The sequence below is a fragment of the Daphnia pulicaria genome, chromosome 7, assembly GCF_021234035.1.
Source record: "Daphnia pulicaria isolate SC F1-1A chromosome 7, SC_F0-13Bv2, whole genome shotgun sequence".
Lineage (NCBI taxonomy): Eukaryota > Metazoa > Arthropoda > Branchiopoda > Diplostraca > Daphniidae > Daphnia > Daphnia pulicaria.
In genome coordinates this window covers 5,844,220-5,864,157 of record NC_060919.1, presented here as the reverse complement: position 1 = coordinate 5,864,157, position 19,938 = coordinate 5,844,220, and the positions used below count along the sequence as shown (strand labels likewise).

Below are 19,938 nucleotides of genomic sequence, written 5' to 3'. Positions count from 1 at the left end.
AAGGGCGGAGTATGTTCATTTCTGTATGTTTCTTCTTTGGTTTGACGCTTGTAACGAACCCCGGACGGTGATCTTGCCCGGCGGAGCTGAATTCATATAAAGATAGTCACTTTACAACCTCCTCCCACAGCAATAGCCTGTCGTATTCCTATAGTCTCTATCTCTTTTTATTGGAGGCAATATCGCGAGTAGTGTGGCCTTTTCCTGTCCCCTCTTGTTCTTCCGCTTTTCTCCTTTTAGTTTTGCTCGTCTTCTTTTTTTTTGGGTTTGATCTAAAAAGTGGAGGCGAAAGAGAGAGAGAAAATGGGTTGATGGATCTGCTCGGAATAAAACCAACAACACAACAAAAAATGAAAGGGAGAAAGAAGAGGGAGAAAGAAACATTGCAGTAGTTAGAGATGCGGCAGCAGTTCCCTTCGACATCGTCGACACAATTCGCCAGAGAGAGAGAGAGAGAGAGAGAGAGAGAGAGTCGATCGGGGGAGACGGAAATCAAAGAAGAAAAAATCTACTGCTGGTGACGTCGTTCCCCATCCATCAATTTCAATCCTCTTCCCTTTTTTTGCCCCCCGTTTCCTCCTTTCTTTCTATCTTTGTTTATTCTTCCTCTCTTTTATTGGGTGATTCTGGAATAGTCGATGCTCATCTTTTATATTTCCATATACCAAAAAGGTTCGGAAAAAGCTTCGACACCTTCTCGTGATGGTGTGGCCTTTGAGCTTTTTTTCTTCGCTTTCTCTGAGCGGATTCCATTCAATTTAATCTTTTTTTTTCTGTGGCAAAAATGAAACATCAGCTGCGCCCAGGATTGTCTTGATTTTGGAATGGACTCGGAATCCAATCACCTGAATAGAAATGAGGAGCAGGAGATTAGGATGACCCCAATCTGACTAGCCATTAGAGTTGATTGCCGTTGGCCAAATGGCCCAGCCCGCAGGTCAGGACGAATCGCCCTCAAATCCGATTTGATTTGATTTTCCTGGCCGGAATCTCCGCAGTCATAACCGTCACCTTTTCCAATTGAACGATAGACTCATTGAGAGTCGTCTAAGGGGACTGCGTGAATTCTCCGGATGACTAGCCGGATGGAACGCATCCGATTTTCCTGGCATTCTTCCTCTCTCTCTCTCACTCTCTCTTCCCTGGCCATCGATGCCATTAATGTCGAATCGCCATCAATAAATCTCCTTAACCCCCCCAAGACTTTGTTCCTTTTTTTTCTGCTTCATTCTTTTCTTTTTCTTGGCATTGAAACAAAATAGGTGCGGCCCGCAATGGGAACGCAATAGTCGCGTGGGGTCTACCGCTGCGTCGTATATATCTTTTGGACGACGTATTATTATTTATTATTATTCTCGTAAATATTTTCCGCGCTCTTTCTTTTTTTCCATTTCCATGACGTAAATGTCCTTATTGTCGAAAGTAGCTCCTCCCCTAGTTCTATAACCTTTTTGCGTTATTCATTTGACCCGGTTGTAGGAAATGAGAATCAAGGATTCTCGCCGAGCTTTCGTGAGTTGCATCATTCAGCGCAGGTCGCAAGATGTGGAAATGAGACGGGAAGGAGGAGAGGAGGATTTACTAGTGCAAGAGGGTTAGCTCCATGCAGTATATCTACGCAATATATCTACATACATATCAGGCTGCTGATTTAAGATGTCTGCCAACAGCAACGCTAGTGTTATCCTATACACGAGTTGATTGCGACGCAGTCGTGCGCGATCCAACTCCGGCAGTCGGGTGTTTGCGGTCCGTCATGCGGTCGCCTCCTCCGGCCGTCCGTGACGCTGCACACAACGTTCTTGTACAAAAAAAAAAAAAAAAAAAAAAAAAAGGGATCCAAGGAAACTTATTCTATTTTCTTCCGGGTCAAAAGAACAAGAGATATATGATGTGATGGTGGGAAATGATTTTCTGTGGTGCGCCGATATACACACCGTCCCCGAGGGGTGAGAAAAGAAGAAAAAAAGAGCTCCAGCATCAATGTTGGCGGGGTCTGTTGCTACCAATAACTTTGAGTGATATTTGTTTGTTTATCCGTGGGAAAAAAAAAGAGAGTACAAGTGAACAGTTGCTAGGCAACTGTTAGCGGCATAACATTATAAGAGCGAGAGAAGCTGGCTCTGGTTATATTGCCGTCATAGTGTAGTTTACTCTCGCTGCCGCTGGGGGGAGGCCTTTTGGGGGCAACATAAAAAAGAGGCTAGATGAAGGGGAAAAAAAGGCAGTCGGCAGCCGCAGCCCTAACTAAAAGACCTCAGCTTCGTCAATCGCTTTTAGTGTTTTCTCTCAGATGCCGCAGAACGTCAAAGGGTAGAAAAGTAGGAGCTCAATAAGCTGCTTGTTTTCCTCCCGCGTCCTTTTGGCTCCTGGTTTCTCTAGCTCTCTCTCTTTTGCCCTGGACTATTCGCAAGCCAGCCAGAAAATCCCAACTTTGTAATCGAGTTAAAGACTTTTCTGAGATCCTCTCTTCGTTGATCAACTTTTTTCTCAAAAAAGACGCAGGGAAAGACTATCATCATCGGCTTCATCTTGCCCTCTATGTAAGTTGTTGCAGTTCGTGTCTTGATAATCCTCTAGTGGCCGGCCGTGTCCGCTGCCTAAGAGGAAACGTGACTGTTGCGTGTTATTGTTTTCCCGGAGGAAGGGAAATGGAAAGAGAGAGAGAGAGAAAGAGCCGGAACAAACATAAGAAAAAAAAAAAAAACAACACAGAAGGGGCAGCAATAGGCAAGAGTGAGAAGAAGAAAAAAAAAGAGGTGGTAGAGTAGCCGCCATCATCCGTCGAGCCCAACCGGAACAGTTGGTAATTGATGGCACTTGCTATTTTTTTCGGAGGAGCCCGTCTGTCTGCACTGGAAAGACAATCATTCAAACGGACGGAAGTAAATCATTTGAGATGGGATGAAATGCAGTTGGGAATCATCTTAGAATCTTGAAAATTTCTTTAGTTATTTTTTTTTTTTTTTTTGCGTTTCCAAAGTTAGGATAATTATGTTGACAAATTCGAGTGAAACTCTCTGAAGTGGAGTGCATGAATTAAGATGAATTTGAATTTCCGTGAATTGACGCTCAAAGAACGACAGTGGCCTATAGTCGACGTAATGAATTGCTTTAGTTTTTTCTTGCCTTATTCTGTCGTTCAATGGCAACCCTCGGGCTTACAAGACTGTCGAGAGATTTGTTGTCGTTTGCTTTGGGAAAAGAAAAAAATCTTCCCTCTAGTTCTTTCTTCTTTGCGCGTCTTTTTCCTTTGCTGTTATTTACATCCGGTTCGGTGACAGCTTTCTCCCTCCGGGCCGTCTCGAAGTGAAACGAGAAAGGATGTCCGCTCTCGCTCCCGCTCCCGCTCACTCATGTATTTCTTTCTCATTACGAGGCTGATTCTACAAATGCGAAATTTCATTGCCAGTTCGTCTTGCCAGTCTGCGGATGACTGTCGCTAGACACTCTAGGAAACGAGCGTCTTGACTCGGAAAATTCATAGACCCAAATAAATTGGATTCGTGCTATGCCGGAAGCATCGCCAACAAATTCAGACTCGCAGGAGAATGCATTTTTTATTCTTATTCTTATTTTATTATTGTTACTATTTTTTCCTTCTCTTCTTTTTACCAACGCCCCCAGTCTATCGATCCTGGCAACATCTAGCGTAGTTTACTAGAAAAGAGTTTCCGGGGTTTTGCTTGGGAATCACCAATTTGACAGCCGCTAACTCTATTCGTCAAATTTACGTTTGCTTTTGTCCCTTGATTTGTGATTTTCATTTTTCTTGATTTTCCACATTATTGTTGTTTGCTGGCGAGTAGAGAGGGCAGTAGACACCGGGTCGTACTGTGGCGACATCTACTGAGGAATGGCAGTACCAAATGGGACGTAGCTTGATGCGGCAGGATTCTCCAATGTTCCACATCTCGGAACTTGAAATCTAAATCTATAGCCTAGGATTAGAGTATTAGGCGAACAGAACTACGCAATCAAAAGTTGTGTGCGACTAGGGCAATAATCTAACTGTCATTGAAGATAATGAGAAACAGTTGTTGATTACACAAGCAAGGTTGGAGCCGGATTCAGGATGCATGTAAAGGGAGACGGAAAAGCCTCCGGAGATTAAGGGAGAGAGACGGGTGCATAGCGGACGGAATTGGTCCAGGCCTTGAGGCAGGGGGCTTGATGGATTTGGCCTTAATTGACGTTGCGATACCGTGCCGATTAGAGTGTACACATTTGCTTTGTGTTGTGTGCGCTCTGAGAAGCCCATTGAACTTTGGTGCCCCTCTCCGTTAATGTCGATGGATGAAAAGATCGATTGGAGTTATACCCGTATTGTTTTACTTCCTGGAACTTCTTGCTCCATTTCCAACATTTTCTGTTTTTGTGTGGTGCTGTTGTGTTTTCGCCGGATGGCGCTGCAGAATGGGACTGCGATAGAAAAGCCCTAATGCGTTTGGCATTTCTCATTTTCTGTGTGGATTTAAAGTTATTCCACAAATGCCTATATTCGGTTGAATGTAACTCCGATGAAAGCGCCGTTACGTGCCGTCAGCGACGCATGCGACCTTTTTTTTCTTTCTTTCTTTCCTTTTCAATGTGATTTTCGTTATTGGATGTCGGTTGTTTGATCTCTTGATTTGTTTGTGTTGTCCTGTTTCGACTCGAGTTCAATTTGCCCCCTATTGATCCCCCCCTAACACACAATCGATTCGGCTGTGAAAGATATGAAGCAATATATCAACTATTCGTGCCTTTGAAAACCTCGCGGTGACCTTTTTATAGCCAAAGGAGCGTCTACAATGGGAGTTCAAACCGTGGAGGTGTCGTCGGCCAGTCGTCCAGGCGCGGGCAGTTTGATGTCACCAGCGCCAGCATTGAGCGTCGCCACCGGGACCAATGACGTGGAAAAGGGCGCCACTGTACAGAAGAGCGGCGATCAGTGGGGCAAAAACATGCAGAGATGGCGCAACGATAACATTGACATTGGCAAAGGTTCGTAAGTTCTACAGTTTATATAATACAATATCATCGTGGAAGACAATCGAAGGGGCGGACAAGAGCGTCTCCCGCTTTCGCTGACAGCGCCCCTTTCTTTCACGTTGAATATTCGACACGTAAGCTGCTTGTGTGTTTGTTCAAACTACGGTATTGTAACGGAAGAAGTAGCCCGAAAGTATTATGCTGCAGCTTTGATTATTCGAGAAGGGATAAGTGTGGATGTGTGGATGCTGAGAGCGAATAACTAACAACGGCGCACACCGTTGGACAACGTCATCGATCCAATTTCTTACACTTTGTTCGCCATTCGGATTTTTTTTTTCCTTCCGGAATTGGTATAAACCCCGAATACTCTGCCACTTTTGCAACTTTCGCTTTCGGTGTATCTCCAAAGTAGCTAGCTAGGCAATGAACCTCTTTGTCTCTTTGTCTAAGGATCGAGCCCGCTTCAAATCCAGTGAACTATGGATCAACTCCAATATATAATATGGTGCATCATCTTCTTTCAGACTTCTTATTTTTTTCTTCTTCTTCTTCAGATGCTTCCCCCCGTTCGTCTTTTCCGTCTTTTCTTGTCTTTGATATTTCACAGAAAAGGATCGCTACCGTCATTGACAAGCTGAAATCGATCCAGCGATGGCAGTTTGACTACTACTAACGCAAGCACCTTTTTTAATATAAAAATATCCGCCAGATGCCTGGAAGAGGACGGGGAAGACAACAAAGTCAACAATAAAAAACGAAATTTAAGTCCTCTATCTTCTCGGTTGACGTCTTTCATTTGTTTGGCTTTCCCATATCTATCCGGCCATGTAGCTCCTCTGGGGATGGATGAACGGTTGATTGCGAATTCTCACAAAATTGAAAGTTGATGAAAAACGGAAATGCTAGCTCTTTATCTTCATCCGCGCCTAACATACTGTTAACTGTCTGCTGCGTCTTTCTTTATATTAGTGTCGGCGTCTGTGCTGCTGCCAGAGGCCAAAAAGGTTTCATGATTGATATCTTTTCAGTTGGAGCTCAGAGTTCATCTTCTATAGCGCGCGCGTCTACTTTATTTTTTGTTGGTTTTGTCTTGGTTGGTTTGTTGCTCTCCTCTTGTTGTTGTTTAAGTGATGACTCGGATACCAACATGACAGGTCCGTTTGTATGGGACTCCTCGGGGAGCCAAGCCGTGATTGTGTAGAATAGAGAGTAGCCCAACAAAGATGCTCTGTGTATATGCGTGTGTCAAGAACATCAGGAAGGTTTCGAGAACCGTCTGGATGCACTTTGAACGAGGTATGGTGCCCGTTGACATCCGCCAAAAGTTTACACTCCACTCGAGAAAGAAAAACGACCCAAACTCTCGTTCACTCACTCTCTCTTTTTTGTTCCCCCCCTCTCGGGATGGCTGTTGTTGTCGAAGACGAAGAAGGCAGCTTTGTTGTTGTGTCAAAGACACAACCGTACGTTGTGGACGAGTTTTCGGCCTAAAACGTCTTTATTTTCTGACCATCCACTTTTCTACGAGCGTCTTGGGTCCGTCGCACAGAATGGGGCGAAGCAAAGATGTCCGTCCGCGGGTGTATTTATGTGACTGACTGGCGAAATGTCCGTCTATATCAAATCAATCTAATTCCATCATTCCCTGTCCTTTCAAATGGGAATAGAGCGACAGGAGCAATCTCCTCATTTTCCATAGAGATGCACTGAAGCGCGAGCAAATATCCCTCTTTTGTGGGACGTGTCCTTCATCCAATCTCTAGCACGACCGGTTTTTTCTTTTTCTATTTTTTTCTCAAAACGAGTCGCAGAGACAGAAATTCATCGGTCGTTTGGTTCCGTCGGTGATGTGTGTCATTACCAGGTCGACTTGGTCACGCAATGGCCGGGAGGCCACGAGCCTGCCTTTTTTTTTTTCTTCTTTTCCTTTTCCTTATTTGGGCCTTTCGGGGTGTGCAAGGGCTTCGTCTTCGTTTTCATGCTGCTTCTTCGTTCTCTCTGAGAGAGAGAGTCTCTCAGTTCTCTTTTGCCTTGTGCTCGTTGGGTTGTGCTCGATATCGTCAGCCAGAGCCAAGAGTCGCGCACAGGCGCTGGTGATTCGCAGTCACAACTCGGTCGTCGTTGATATTAGACGAATAACGTGCATCTCTCCTTCGCTCCCGACGCTTCTCGGTTCACGTTCTTCAATTGTTTTCTCTCATTTAAACGGCGCGCAAGTTAATTTATCCGAAACTCTTTTGACTGAATTTTTTTTCACATCATCGGTATCAGCAAATTGACAGAAAATGACAGGGTGGTGTTGTGCGCATTCGTGATTGTTTACTTCACGAAAGGGTAGCGTGATTGTTGATACCTAGACGCTGACTTGTTTGCCTAGCATTTTTTTGACAGCCGAGTCTTTAATCAGTTGGTTCATTACTTGCGAATTTGTGGAGTGGGCGGTTGAATCCGAAAAAGAACATGGGTCCGATTGATCCGGAAGGAAGCGATACAAAGGCCATTGTAACTGGCTCACCCTCATCGGGTTCTTCATCTCCAAACATGGCGGCTTCGGCTCCGGTGATGTCGAAGACCGATGAAAGACCTGCGGTGACGACGATTACCATCACGGACGTGGATGGAACTCACCAGACCAACGGAGAGGCGGCCGCATCGCCTGGTCCGGTCCAGACGCCCGTTGTCACTCACCCTCCACCAAGCGGCTACTCTTCCGTCTACGTCAATAATAGAATGCACAACATTCAATTAGGAGGTAAGACATCAAGATGAGGCCAAATCTTCCGATTTATCGTTCAAGCCTAGAAGCAGTGAAGCACCTAGAAGTTTGGTTGATGCAGCGACAACTTTCGTCTCCAGGATGGAAAATAAGATCAGATTAGAGAAGTGACGCCGAATAATCTCGTCTCCTGAATCGAGATGTAGTAGGAGCTAGGAGTGAGAGGGAAATGTTGTTGCATCTTTGACGTCAACGACGCTGCAGCGGTGGTACCAAGATTAAATTAGAGAATTGATCGCAACCTCAAAAAGATTCTGTATGGAATGGAAAGAAAAAGTCAAATATTCGAGTTATTGGACAGTTGCATCTCTTTCTTCCATTTTTTTTTCTTCTGCACCATTCCGCCTATGGTTGCCAAGTCTCGAATCATACGCCGCAGTATTTTGCCTTTATTTCGCTTCTTGTATATCTTTTTATTTTTGTTTTGCTTGTTGTTTAGAGTGAACGGGAATTGGTTAAGTTATGAGCGCCGGACCATCGCTTTCCTCGAAGGCAAATCTGAATGCGAAATCTGCACATAAATCTACTGTGCGATTCCTTATCTCTCTGAGGAATCGACTGGTAGAACCGTAGATGTTTGTTTTACTTTGGCCTAATATTAGAACTACTAGATGGCTGATCTCCGTCTCATCTGTCACCATAAAGACCGCCCAAGGAGGAGATCCTCTTCAACATTTTCATTGAAGACGCTGATTTTTTGTTTCCTTTTCTTGGTATAGAACTGCTGCGTGTCAGTTTGATAGATAGCCTTCGTTATAAAAGGGGTTGGAATGGGGTTCACCTTATGTTTGTTGTCATTTTGTCTGTTTGTTTGTTTGTTCTTTTTCTTGCCCTTTGGAATTGGGTTTACTTCAAGTAGCGGAAGAGTCTGAAGACTCGGGAGAGGGAGAGGATGGCGAGAAAGGGGAAAGGCACATACAACAGATTTCATCAATTGGTTTGTTTTGTTGATGTTGGGAGCCAATCGAGGCAGCAGCGATCCGATGGAGAGCGCTGAGGAAATGACGATAACGACGAAGACGCGGACGACAACAATTGAGATCGAAGAGATGGGGGGACGCTCGCGCCACGTTTGAATTGTGCCGTTTCCAACGGGAGGAGATGACTCCCATGTTTTTTCTCCTGTTTGTCGTCGCATCCGCTTTCATCTATCTTTTTCGACATCGTCAAACCAATCATCGAGTTGGACCGATAAATCGCGTCAAACAGAAAAAGAAGAGGGAAACGGTGGAATTTTGTGCTGCTCAGATATCGCTGTGTTCTTTTTTTTATTTTTTCTCCTTTCTTTGTGTTGGCGCTCACGCGGGACTCTAGAGCAATTTGCCCGTCCGGCCGTCTACTACGCGAGGGTCGATGGTTATTTTTCTTTCTTCCTTTTCTTTTCTACAAAAAAGAAAATACAAGGATGGAAAATAGGACCTGCAGTGCACACACTGTTTATATACTGTAGATATTTGGGTCGTATGTTTTCTGTTCTCCGACGTTGTGATACTCTTTGGTGGGGGGGTGCGGTGCGGATCCGCCCGGAAGGAAATCCCATATAACCCCTTTGCCATTTTGCGTTTTTGTTTTTCAATGCCTTAACTCTTTATTCGATTTTCTGGGCTGCTGTTTTCACTGGTAACTGCAGAGTGCAACTCAACGCGGAAGAAAAGACGAAAATTGTTTTATTCTTATTTTATATTTCTTTTTCGGCTTCCGTTCGTTGATGTGCTCGCTAACTCCAACTAACTCTCGACGCCGATAAAAGCCATGCGGTCACCATTTTGTGGACATTGGAATCAAGACTAGGGAAGAAGTCAATCAATAAAGAAAATGGGAAGCGATGAACGTTGGCGGGTGGAGGAGGCGTGCAGTGTCGGATGCCAAACGCACAAGATGCCCCCCCCCCCCAAGTTCTTATTGTTCCGAGCCAAAAACAACGGCGATAGTAGTGTCTTTGACGAGTTGATGATGATGGGAGATTCTTCATCCTCTTGAACAAAACCTCAATCTTTTGGAATGAGTTTATTCGGAAGCGAAAGGGGCAAACGTTGTCGGGGGGACAACAAGAATTTCGAGTGGCCAAGTCGGGACAGCAGTTGGAGGAGAGAAAAGAATGGATGACGTACGAAGAAGATCGATCTCGACTTGTGCCGACTTGTGAGTTTTCAGAGACTGCTAGGACAAACAAGTAGTCTAGGGGATTCGTAATGACGCTCGTGTTTGAAGTATTCCGCTAGTCTTTTCCCGTCTTTCTGAGGCCCTTGCATCTACTGCTGTCTCATCTCTCAATCACTTGACCGTCCTCTTTGTTCCTATTTTTCCTTGCATATTGAACGATGTGGGATGGCAGGTTCAATCTATCTAAGACTCGTAGGGCTCCCAACCACCCGACCGTGTTTCTTGAAATATGTAAAGTATTCCACGTCGTCGTGGGAAAAGCAAATCTATCGAGCACGCGCTCCCGCATTCTAGAAGCTTCATCCAGCGGTTCATCTCTCTCTTTTCCTCTGGGTCCTGTTTGTCTTGGAAATTGATTTCATTATATCAAAGGAAAAAACGGTGACTTGTATGTCAGAAGCGGAACGCATATTTTTCCATTTCGTGTTGCTACAGCTGATTGATCCAACACTCGCACACTGCAAACTTGGTGGCTCCTCCTGTATAGCTGGCGCTTCATTTGGGTTTATTTTATTATCATTTCTTTACGACTCCCCTCATATAGTTTCAGCAAAAAAGAAACTGACGTGTTGTGGATGAAATTAAAATTAAAACCTTTTTCTTTAATTCATGTATTAACTCGAAAGATTTTTAAACACAAAAAAGAATTTGCCCCATCAAACAATTTCTCGGATTTTAATGGATGTAAGTGAAAAAAATGGTTTAAGAAAGAGCACGCTTTTCACCGCTGCCAACGTCATCGTCATCGCCAAAAAAAAGTGAATAATGGAGGGGATTATTGCGTGCGTTGCCATTTTGCCGGCCGACTCGGCGCGTTTGTTCGGGGTTCAAGTTCTGGGGGCCGTCTCAGTGCTGCTGGCGGATAATATTGAATTACCCTTGTCAGCTCACTCAACCCAATCCAAACTCTGGGGCATAAACTCGGCACGGACTGGAGTAGAGTTGAAAGCCGACAGTTTTTGTTTAACCAAGGGCAATCTCTCCATCTCGCTCTGCGTAGCCGTAGCCCCTGACAAGGTTTCAAAGCGAACGCGAATGAAATCAGACCATTAGACTAGCCAGTGTCCGCGGGACTTATAGTGAAGTTGTTGCCAGGATGACGGCGCACTTTGGATCGATTGAATAGTTCAGAACTATCATTTTGATTCTCTTCTAGACGCTTTATTCAATGGATATTGTGACGGGGAAAATCCCCCAGGTGAAATTGCTTTTTGCAAAGTGAAATTCTCTGGTCTCCACTGTACGGTTTGAACCGTATGAAATTCGTTGCATTGCGGACGTGTGTGATCGTGAGAACGTGCGTGCTGTGTAGCTAGTTTGGCCGTGGAGGCGGAGTTACCCAGCTTATGGTGGCAGCGCATGCGTCCTCATTGTTCCACGAGCTTTTGGTTCGGCTTGATCTATTTTGTTCTTTTTTGCCTCGTTTCTTTACTCCTCGACGACGACGACGACGACGACGACGTCGACGTCCCCCATTCGAAACTGCACTGCGGGCAAAAGTCTTGGACCTCTCCCCCCCCCTCCACCCTCTACCACCACCCGATTCACCATCTAAACCGTCACACTCGCCTTCTTGGCTTCGACTCCCGAACAAGTTCCCAGGAAATTTCTTCAGTTCGACACCCGTCCCGCTCTCAGCCGCGTGTTCTCTTTTTTTATTCTTTCTTTCTTTCCTTAACTTGTTTATTTTTCCCGTTTGGCGCGCTCCGTGTCTCACGGCCCTGCCGCCCCCTTCTTTTTTCATTGTCTCATTCGGGAGGACAGGGGACAGACCATCAGTGAACGGTGTGGCAGACGATATCGCTGTGATTCGTTCGTTCGTCCGTCCGTCCGTCCGTATGAGATTGTGAACCTATAGTGTGTCTGTTGATGGCCGAAATCGGCATTCGCTCCATTGGCCACCATCTGTTCACCTAAAAAGAAGAAAACGTGCAGCTGACGGACCAAAAGTTTTGCGCTGTACTCGTTGACGTTTTGTAACGTAGACTTAATCGTTTCACCGAGCCATGTGGAAAAGCGTCAAAGAAACTTGCCGTGAAAACGGACTGGCTTGTAAGTATTTAATCTATTTCATTTTTATTTTTTTTCGTTTTGCTTTGGTTGGTTTTGATTTCCCAACCGAATCATTTGAATTTGGCGCTTGAAGTTGTCGGCGAGCAATTACATGAAGACTCAAAGTTAAAGCTCCCTGAAATCCCTGCGAAAGTGTCGGATTACCAAACAAGCGTGGTGCTAATGATCGTTATCGATACGATTAAGTTGGAGGAAGAAGCCCTTCAGATGGCTTACATCCCAACGCTCTTTCAGACTTGCCTCTGTCATGAGCCCTGAGAATCAGGAAGAAAAATATGTTGACTGATTTGTGTGGGTATTTGATTTTCAATCTTGTTTTTTTTTTCCTGATTTCTTTTCACAACAAATAGCGACGGTTTTCGTATATGAGAGAGACGGTTTCGTATATTTTGGAAGCGAATTAGGAAGAAAAATGTTAAAAGAAAATAGAAAAGGGAAAGAAAGAGAAAGAGGATGATGACGAAAATGATCGCGGGAGAGCGTGATCGATCGTTTTATAACGGCGCTTCTAATTGGAGAAGAGAAAACTATTCAGCAGAAGCGGAAGGCCGGCTGTCATCACCTTCTCCCGTTCGCTTCGAAATATCTTTCTTGCTCTTCCAAAAAGATGATCTACGACCGGTCCCTGGTCCTCCTAATGAAACTCTTGTTGACTTTTCCCTTTTTTCCTCATTCCTCCTTTATTCTTGGACGTTTCGATTCACGTCGACTTGGGTGTCTTTTGGGTCTTTCGATTCTTTTGATCATTATCAGCCGACGGCATTTCCCATTGGGTTTTCTTTTAGAGACGTGACTGAGTTATTCGTCATATCGAGCCAAATCCATTTGACCAGTTGTGCTGGTGTTGATCTCGTTGCTGTGGATGGTAGAACTTGTTTGACTAACACGACAAGATTGAATTTTGCGTGTACGCCATATTTGCTGGATTAAGGTTTCCATCAAAAGGATTAACTCTTCGTGCGTGCGGGGGCAATTCGAAAAGACGTCATAGACACTTTTTCTCAGTCCAAAATTTTTAAAAATAAAACAAATCGTTCCGTACCGAACAACCATTTTTTCACGGCTCTCTTCCATCTTTCGAGCATTTCATTTGAAAGGGAACAAAAAAAATCTTAACCAATTTTTCATGGGCCTTCGTCGTGTTGCGTGTCGGTTGTCTGCCGTGTTTACCGTCGACGTTGGGCGGGGTAGGTGAAGTGATGGAAACTTTGTTTGCGTCTTGTTGCATTTGCAATTGTCGGTGAAAAATGTCACGGCGTGACTAACATTTGCGTTTCCAAGTAAAAATAGGAGTAAAAGCGGAAAAGGTTTTCTGTGCATCCGCAATTGTCAGTTTGAAGTCACGCACAACGTCCATTGACGCACATGCTCGAGTTGTCCGTCTCGTCGACGCTGGGGAGCAAAAATCAATTCGACGAGGGTCTCTCTCTCTCTGCTTTCCTTTACGACATGAAATCAAATCAAATTGAAATGCGAGAGCGAAAGGACTCACCGGTCGGCCAGTCCTCTCCACGTATATAACGGGGGAAATAATTGCATGTTATCCCACATGACATTGTCAATGTATTTATATGACCCGCGTCTGAAACTGAGCCCCAGAGTGTCTTTATATGCCGCCCACTGGCCTATTTGCCCAAACTGCCGGCAAGAGGGAAAAGCAGGAATGTGTTTGCGCGCAGCATAAAATGTCCTTTGTGAAATCTTTTAATATGAAAAATTCAAGCAGAAAAGGAGCGACAGACAGGCGAAAAGGAAAGAGAGAGAACGTGGAAAATTTGTCGATGGACAGGACATCTGAGAGACGCAGCACTTATTGTGACTGGATCGATGCTGTTACACACTACACAGGAGGGAAAAAGGGGAGCCGGGAAAGGGACTTGAATCAATGGGAACTCAACGTCACAACACGAAAAAGATCTTCTCTTTGTGTGTTTTTATTTGCTTTTCGTCTCTTGTCGGAAAATAAGCTCATGTGAGCCATATCCTTGTCAAAAACGTCATCCACGTCTTATTATTCTCCAACAGAGAATAATACTACAAAGTTCGTTTCCCTCCATTTTCTTGCAACGCTGTTGGCGTTCAATTGAGCCTATCAGCTTAGTTGTTCCTCTCGGTCGTCTGGGGATTCGTTCGGCACCTCTCGTCAAAGTTATCACGTCGTTAGCCCTCCATTTACCGTGGCTATATTCACGCAGACTATAAGAACGTCATTTGGCAGTGAACTCACGGTCTACGCAACAACTTTAGTCTCCTCCTCCAGCATCATCATCATCCGACGCCTTTGGTCCGTCTCCAGGCCCGCTGAAATGCTCAGCCAAACGTGAACATCCTCCTCATTCGCCTCTCCTCTCTCTCAGCTCTCCCATCTCTTATTTTTCGAACCTCCTGTTTTTTTCTAAACTAGTTTTTCTTTCCTTATGTCTACTAGACCAGAAAGAAGAAGGGCTCCGGCCGAAACTTCGTTTTCATTAAGAAAGCGTGAAACAATCATGTGCACATGTCTCTGTTCTTCTAGTACGGTCTAAAGGTGTCGAGGAAAGGAACAGAAGGGACGAGCGTAAACTAATAAAGAGATCAGCCTCTCCTTTGTTCTTCGCTCGTCTTGGATGGGACCATACGTGTGTGTGTATCTCTCTGAGTGTATTTATAAAACAGACCAATTCCCCCCGGTGTGGAAGTGGATAGACCCCAGAACATTTTGGCTGTCTCTTTTCACTCCGCCGAATGCCCCGGTCTCATCCCGACCGCAAACAAACGAAGGACGTGTGTTGGCCGCTCAGTGGTCTGACATGAAAGACAGCGAGACCATCAAAGATATTGTCCCTTTCTTTTTCTTTTTTGGAGAGGACAAAGTTTTTTCTTGTTATTTTCTCTTTTCTCTTGCGTCGAACGGAAAAAAAAGGACGAAAAACACGGTCGTTACTTTCTCGGTTAGTTTCACGCTCATCGCTCGTGTTTGGGCTCCTTACGCTCCTTAGAGATCCTAGTCGTGCATGCTACTGAAATCTTGTCCAGTACAGCTGCTGCCCAATGCCGGGTGGGTCATCATCAATACATACCGACCTGCTTCATTCGTCTTCCTTTTCATCGTTTTCCAATGGGAACGCAATGCCGGTACGGGTACGGCAACCTGGAAGGAAAGCGTTGCTTAACCTTGTCGTGGCCTGATGACGTCGCTTGTTTATCCTTTGAATGGAATCCAAATGGCGAAATCAACCGGCGTTCTGATTGACAATGACATGATGACTTATCGGTTCGTTAGTGTAGGAGGGTCCACGCTGGGAGTTCTGGGCGATTCATCAAGGATTTCTGGCTTCTCGTTAGTTCTAAAACAAGTTGACTCGACTCTGCGAGTTGGGTCGATGGATTCTGTCGTCGAATGCGGACACATGTGCGTACCACGGTACCAGTATCGTGTAAGAGTATCAATATAGCTCAGTTGATGGATAGCTAGAATGGATAGCTAATTGCAACTCTATTCAACGGAGCGCAATTGGAAGAGCTCCTCCATCCGCCCTTGCGCAGTCGCCTGCCGTCTCTTTGTCTTCTCCCAAGTCTTCACATTTGTCTTGTCTCTCCACAGTAACGTAGCTATACATAAACATCGAGCAGAATTGCATTACGGGATGTATATGATGCGTTCAAAAAGCTATTTACATAAGAGAATCGCTAGGGAATTACCGATCCAGCGCCGCGCCGCGCGGAGGTGGATAAAGAGATTGCCACGACGCCTGGCGATCAGATGTGGAACCTGGACAACATAAAAGTCCTTTGAGCCGTGTAGGGCTCAAAGTCTCGAACTCCAACTGCTTCGCCGCGACCATAAAAGAAAAACCCCTATAAGAATCTGGAAAAGAGGAAATAGGAGAAGAAGATGGAAAAGCGAGTTGGCATTTGTCCTCAACCGACGATGTCGTCGACGTCGTCGAATCCTTATTTTTTTTTTTTTATTTTAGCGACAGCAGCGATGTCTTCAGATCTTCATCTCCTATCTTTCTCTGTCACTTGCCTCTTCAAAAAAAGGGAGAAAGAAAAGAAAAAAAAGGCCAAAAAAAGTACACACAGTCCATTGGACGGTGCCTGTGAATCGTCTCCCAGCGCCCTTTGATATTCTGACTCGCCCCATCTCTCCCATCTTCATCGTTTTCCATCGCCCAACTGCGGCACTCGAAAAGAGACGGTTACATTTTGGGAAATGGAAATCCGTCAAGGCTATTACGTTTGGGGCTTATTTAGCCAAAATAGAGTGTGACACGGCGCGCCCGCTTGAAAGTGTTTCAATGGTCGATTCCATCAACTCCGCCTCTTCGTCTTCGTCAACGTACCCCGCGCACTTCAGCAAACTCGTCATCTCGGAGTTCCTCCTTCCATTTCCGAGTCTGAAACTTTATTCCTCAGTATTGAATCATTTAGATGACTACGACCAGAATTGACGAGACAACAGACGTTAACTTTAACAACAGCAACCATTCAGAAAGAAGGAAAGACGGGATTAGCAGCAACACGAGTGCAATTCTTTTTAACCGCCAAATCGAATGCTGAAATTCAAAGGCTCTAATAGTTTTATCGCTACTTTGAATTTTTCCAACTCTTTCAAACAAAAGGAAGAAAAGAGATTTTTACATCAATGGATGAGCTGAATGTGTAACACGACAAAAAAAAATGTGATGGCAACCGGGGTAAAAACTAAAAAGAAGAATAGATCTCTAATTGGAAGCGTTGGACCGAAATGGCTCTCTCCTTTGCTGCCAGAATCCGGTGGCCACTTTTGTCTCCTGAAATGTTTAAGTTCCCGTGTCACGTCCCTGGAGTGATTGACGCGTGCCGCTGCTTATCTTGCCTTTGACTTTAGAGGAAGGGGATGTTCTGTGCTCCTATCCCTCTTAAGTAAAGACCTTAATTAGATTTCACTCAGGAATGGATTCCATGCAAAACTTTCGAAAAGCCAACAAGAGTTTGAGCTGGCAGCCTCTCACAAAGGTTCGGCGCTATTCCTCGGTCTTTCAGTTGTCTCTTTCAGTTGCCTCATCATCCATCATTTGGCCGGACTCCTTTGTATTTCCCACATTTTGGGAGAATTCGACACCAATTAAGTTCACATTCTCAAAAGCCTTTGTTGATCACTTGAATGAGAAATAAAAAGTTCTTGGCCAACTTTTACATTCTCTCGCGAGTTAAAACGAATAGTGTTTTAAAAAGACCTCATTTTAACCCATCATTATTGTACATTAGTTATTTAATTATCGAGAGAAAATTGTTCCGTGAATCTCAAGTTAACTTTGGTTTGAACTACTTAAATGTGGAAGGATTGATTTTTCTGTAGACCGATAGGCGATATAGTCGTTTTGAGCCTGTTTCAATCGATTCCATTCCTTGAGGAGTAACTGTTTCCTACTCCGAAAAATGTTTTACTTCTTAATTTGACATCGAAAATTGTGTAAAAGTTGTATCCTAAGTGTTTTGAAAGCTTAAATGTGGAGTGAATTTACGGCACGTACGTTTTTTGCGGTTTTTTGTGCCGTTCAGATTATGTACGCATTGGGCGTACATTAAGACAGATCCATTGAATAGATGCGTGTAGTCTGGAAAAAATTTTAGGCAGATATTATTCAAATATAGCTGCCGAATGTTTCATATGGAAATGACACAAAATCTGAGTTTTACAGAGAAACCAGTAAAACTTGTTTCTTTTTTTACTTCCATTTGAAGGCGATTTTACTTTTTCCGAACTTATTATTTTAGAAAAAAAAAAAGAAGGGAGTTGAATAAGGGGCAGATTGAATGTAAATGGGATCTAAACTTCTCAAATTTCTGTTGGGTAGTTTGAACTACGGTTGTCTCATATATGCGGACCGAAGTTTCTGCATGACGACAACTAAGTTGTTGACGACACGACATGTGCGTTGAAAAAGCCTATTCGAGGGCGAGAAGGTGAATGTTATTGATGATGGTCTTATGTTAGACGTACATAGATCAGATGTCAGTTTTTTTTTTTCTTTGTCTTTTTCTTTTATTATTGTCGTGCATCTTTCCTTCCGTCTCTGTTTGCGTTTGGGGTTTTCCTTTTTGATTGCTCAATGTATTTTTGTACAAAAAAGATCCGACAGGACAAAAGAAAATGTCATTCGTTTGCTAGTGCCGCCAGCTGATGTGAACTTTGCCTGCACTCGACATAGTTTGTCTTGTTGTTTACACGCTAAGGGTTCTTGGTACAACAAAGGCCCCAACTGTCATCCGTCATCCGCACGCGGATGCATCGCAGTTCAGAAATCCCCTATGCCATGCATCACGAGAATTGGCGCAGTATCTCGTTGTTGGTATCTCTTCCTTTTAATACTTTCCTTTGCTGATGTTTCACGGGACATTTTACGGTTTGTTTTGCGCCGCTCCAGTAGCGAATAGAGTCCAGTCTATTCTTTACTTAAGTGGATATTCGGTTCTGTTTTGACGTTTTCGCTTTCCATCATCTGTCTTTTTCCGAGTATTGCGACTGTGTAGGATTGTCCCAGGAAACGGCCATTCCGATGGCCATCCGGGATAACCATTCGGAATCCTCGGACCGGATGGTCGTCCGCAACCAACTAGAAGCTGACACAACCGTTTATAGTCTGGGCACACAAACAGAAGCGTATCGCCGTATTTGTACGCTCCATTCTCTTTCTGCTCTGCTGTTCATCATCGCTTCAATCATCGTGCCATCCGCGCGCTTACAGTCTGTCCTCGTCCATTGGCAATCAAACAACGTCGTCGCCCTCTGTTTTGTTATTGACTCGTTTCTTCTGACAAAAACAAAACAAAGCTAAACAAAGCCCATCCAACAGAGGCACTTGATGTGGGAACAGGCGACGATAAAGCGCCCGGCGTTGATGTGATTTCAATCAACGTAAACGGCCAGGCTCACTTTCTCCAAATCCCCATCAGATAAAAAGTATTTCCCTCTTTTTTTTCCCTATACATATAATGGAATGGAACAGATCATCTCCTACGGATATCGCAAACGGCTGCGACCCGGAATTGATTCCCCCCTTCTTATTTTCTGTTCCTTTCCCGTCTGTTCGATGCGCATCCGCACCACATCCATCAAAGAAGAATTTTTTGCTTCCGTCGCTTGTTCTTTTATTTCGCGTTCGACTACCGTCCGACCTGATGAAACGTTGCCAGACGGAAAAGTCTTTTAGATGTATATGTATAGTGTATTCTACTGAATACTTTTGATGTGTTTTTTGACATCATCAGTCGGAAGACGAGAAAGAGTTGGATGAGGGGGATGGAAGATCAAGAAAAGAGGCAAAACCGGAAGAAGACGTGATGGTATTTAATAACGAGATCTATTCGCCTGACTCTCGCTCAACATCTTCCGGTCGACAGAGCCAAAAACTCATCTGCATTTCATTGGCTGGCCTCTTTTTCTTGGTGATAGCTCCCCAGGAATAGAAGACGATTTATAGGATTAGAAGTTATAGGAAAACGAAACCTAAAAAAAGGAGGGAAATAAGATACGTCAAATCAAGAAAAAGAATCTCGGCCCCATGAAAAGGGACCCGATCGACCCACTGGCTGACGTAATACGAAACCGTTCGATGGGTTTTCGCCTAAAGTCACGATCGTCGCTGGTCACTACGCCGATTCGTTTAGTCTCTTTCCCAAGTTGATCATTACAGGGAGACACAATCCGCTTCACACCCACTGACTTTGCGATAGAAACGATTCCGTTGGCAATCAGTGCCATATAGCATAGAGAAAAGAGGGCTGTATGGGCTTCTGGTTGGTTGGAAACAAAAAAGAACTGGCCCGTGTCAATTTGCCCACGCATTGTGAGCTGGAGAGGCAGGGGCTGCTGGTGATGATGCTGACGCCTGAACTTCTTTTATCCCCCTAAAACGTGTGTCGTGATGATGGTGGTAATCATTATAGACGTGGCTAGAAGGGACAGATGATGATGGTCGAAG

General features: G+C 44.5%; 1 protein-coding gene across 14 annotated transcripts in view; it reads left to right on the top strand.

Moving 5' to 3' along the window:
- Positions 1-19,938, top strand: part of LOC124349814 (mechanosensory protein 2-like) — a 40,981-nt gene that overhangs the window by 11,649 nt on the left and 9,394 nt on the right. For 7 of the 14 annotated variants that reach the window (XM_046800687.1, XM_046800688.1, XM_046800678.1 and 4 more), the window contains one exon: positions 4,777-4,986. The exons of 3 other annotated variants lie outside the window; for them this stretch is intronic. In XM_046800687.1, coding sequence (XP_046656643.1) covers positions 4,794-4,986 — 193 coding nt within the window. In that variant the 5' untranslated portion in view covers positions 4,777-4,793. Of the gene's footprint in view, positions 1-2,456; positions 2,544-4,776; positions 4,987-6,951; positions 7,730-11,490; positions 11,969-19,938 lie in introns of those variants that run through there. 4 more of the 14 variants (XM_046800689.1, XM_046800681.1, XM_046800680.1 and 1 more) reach the window with 4 other exon arrangements.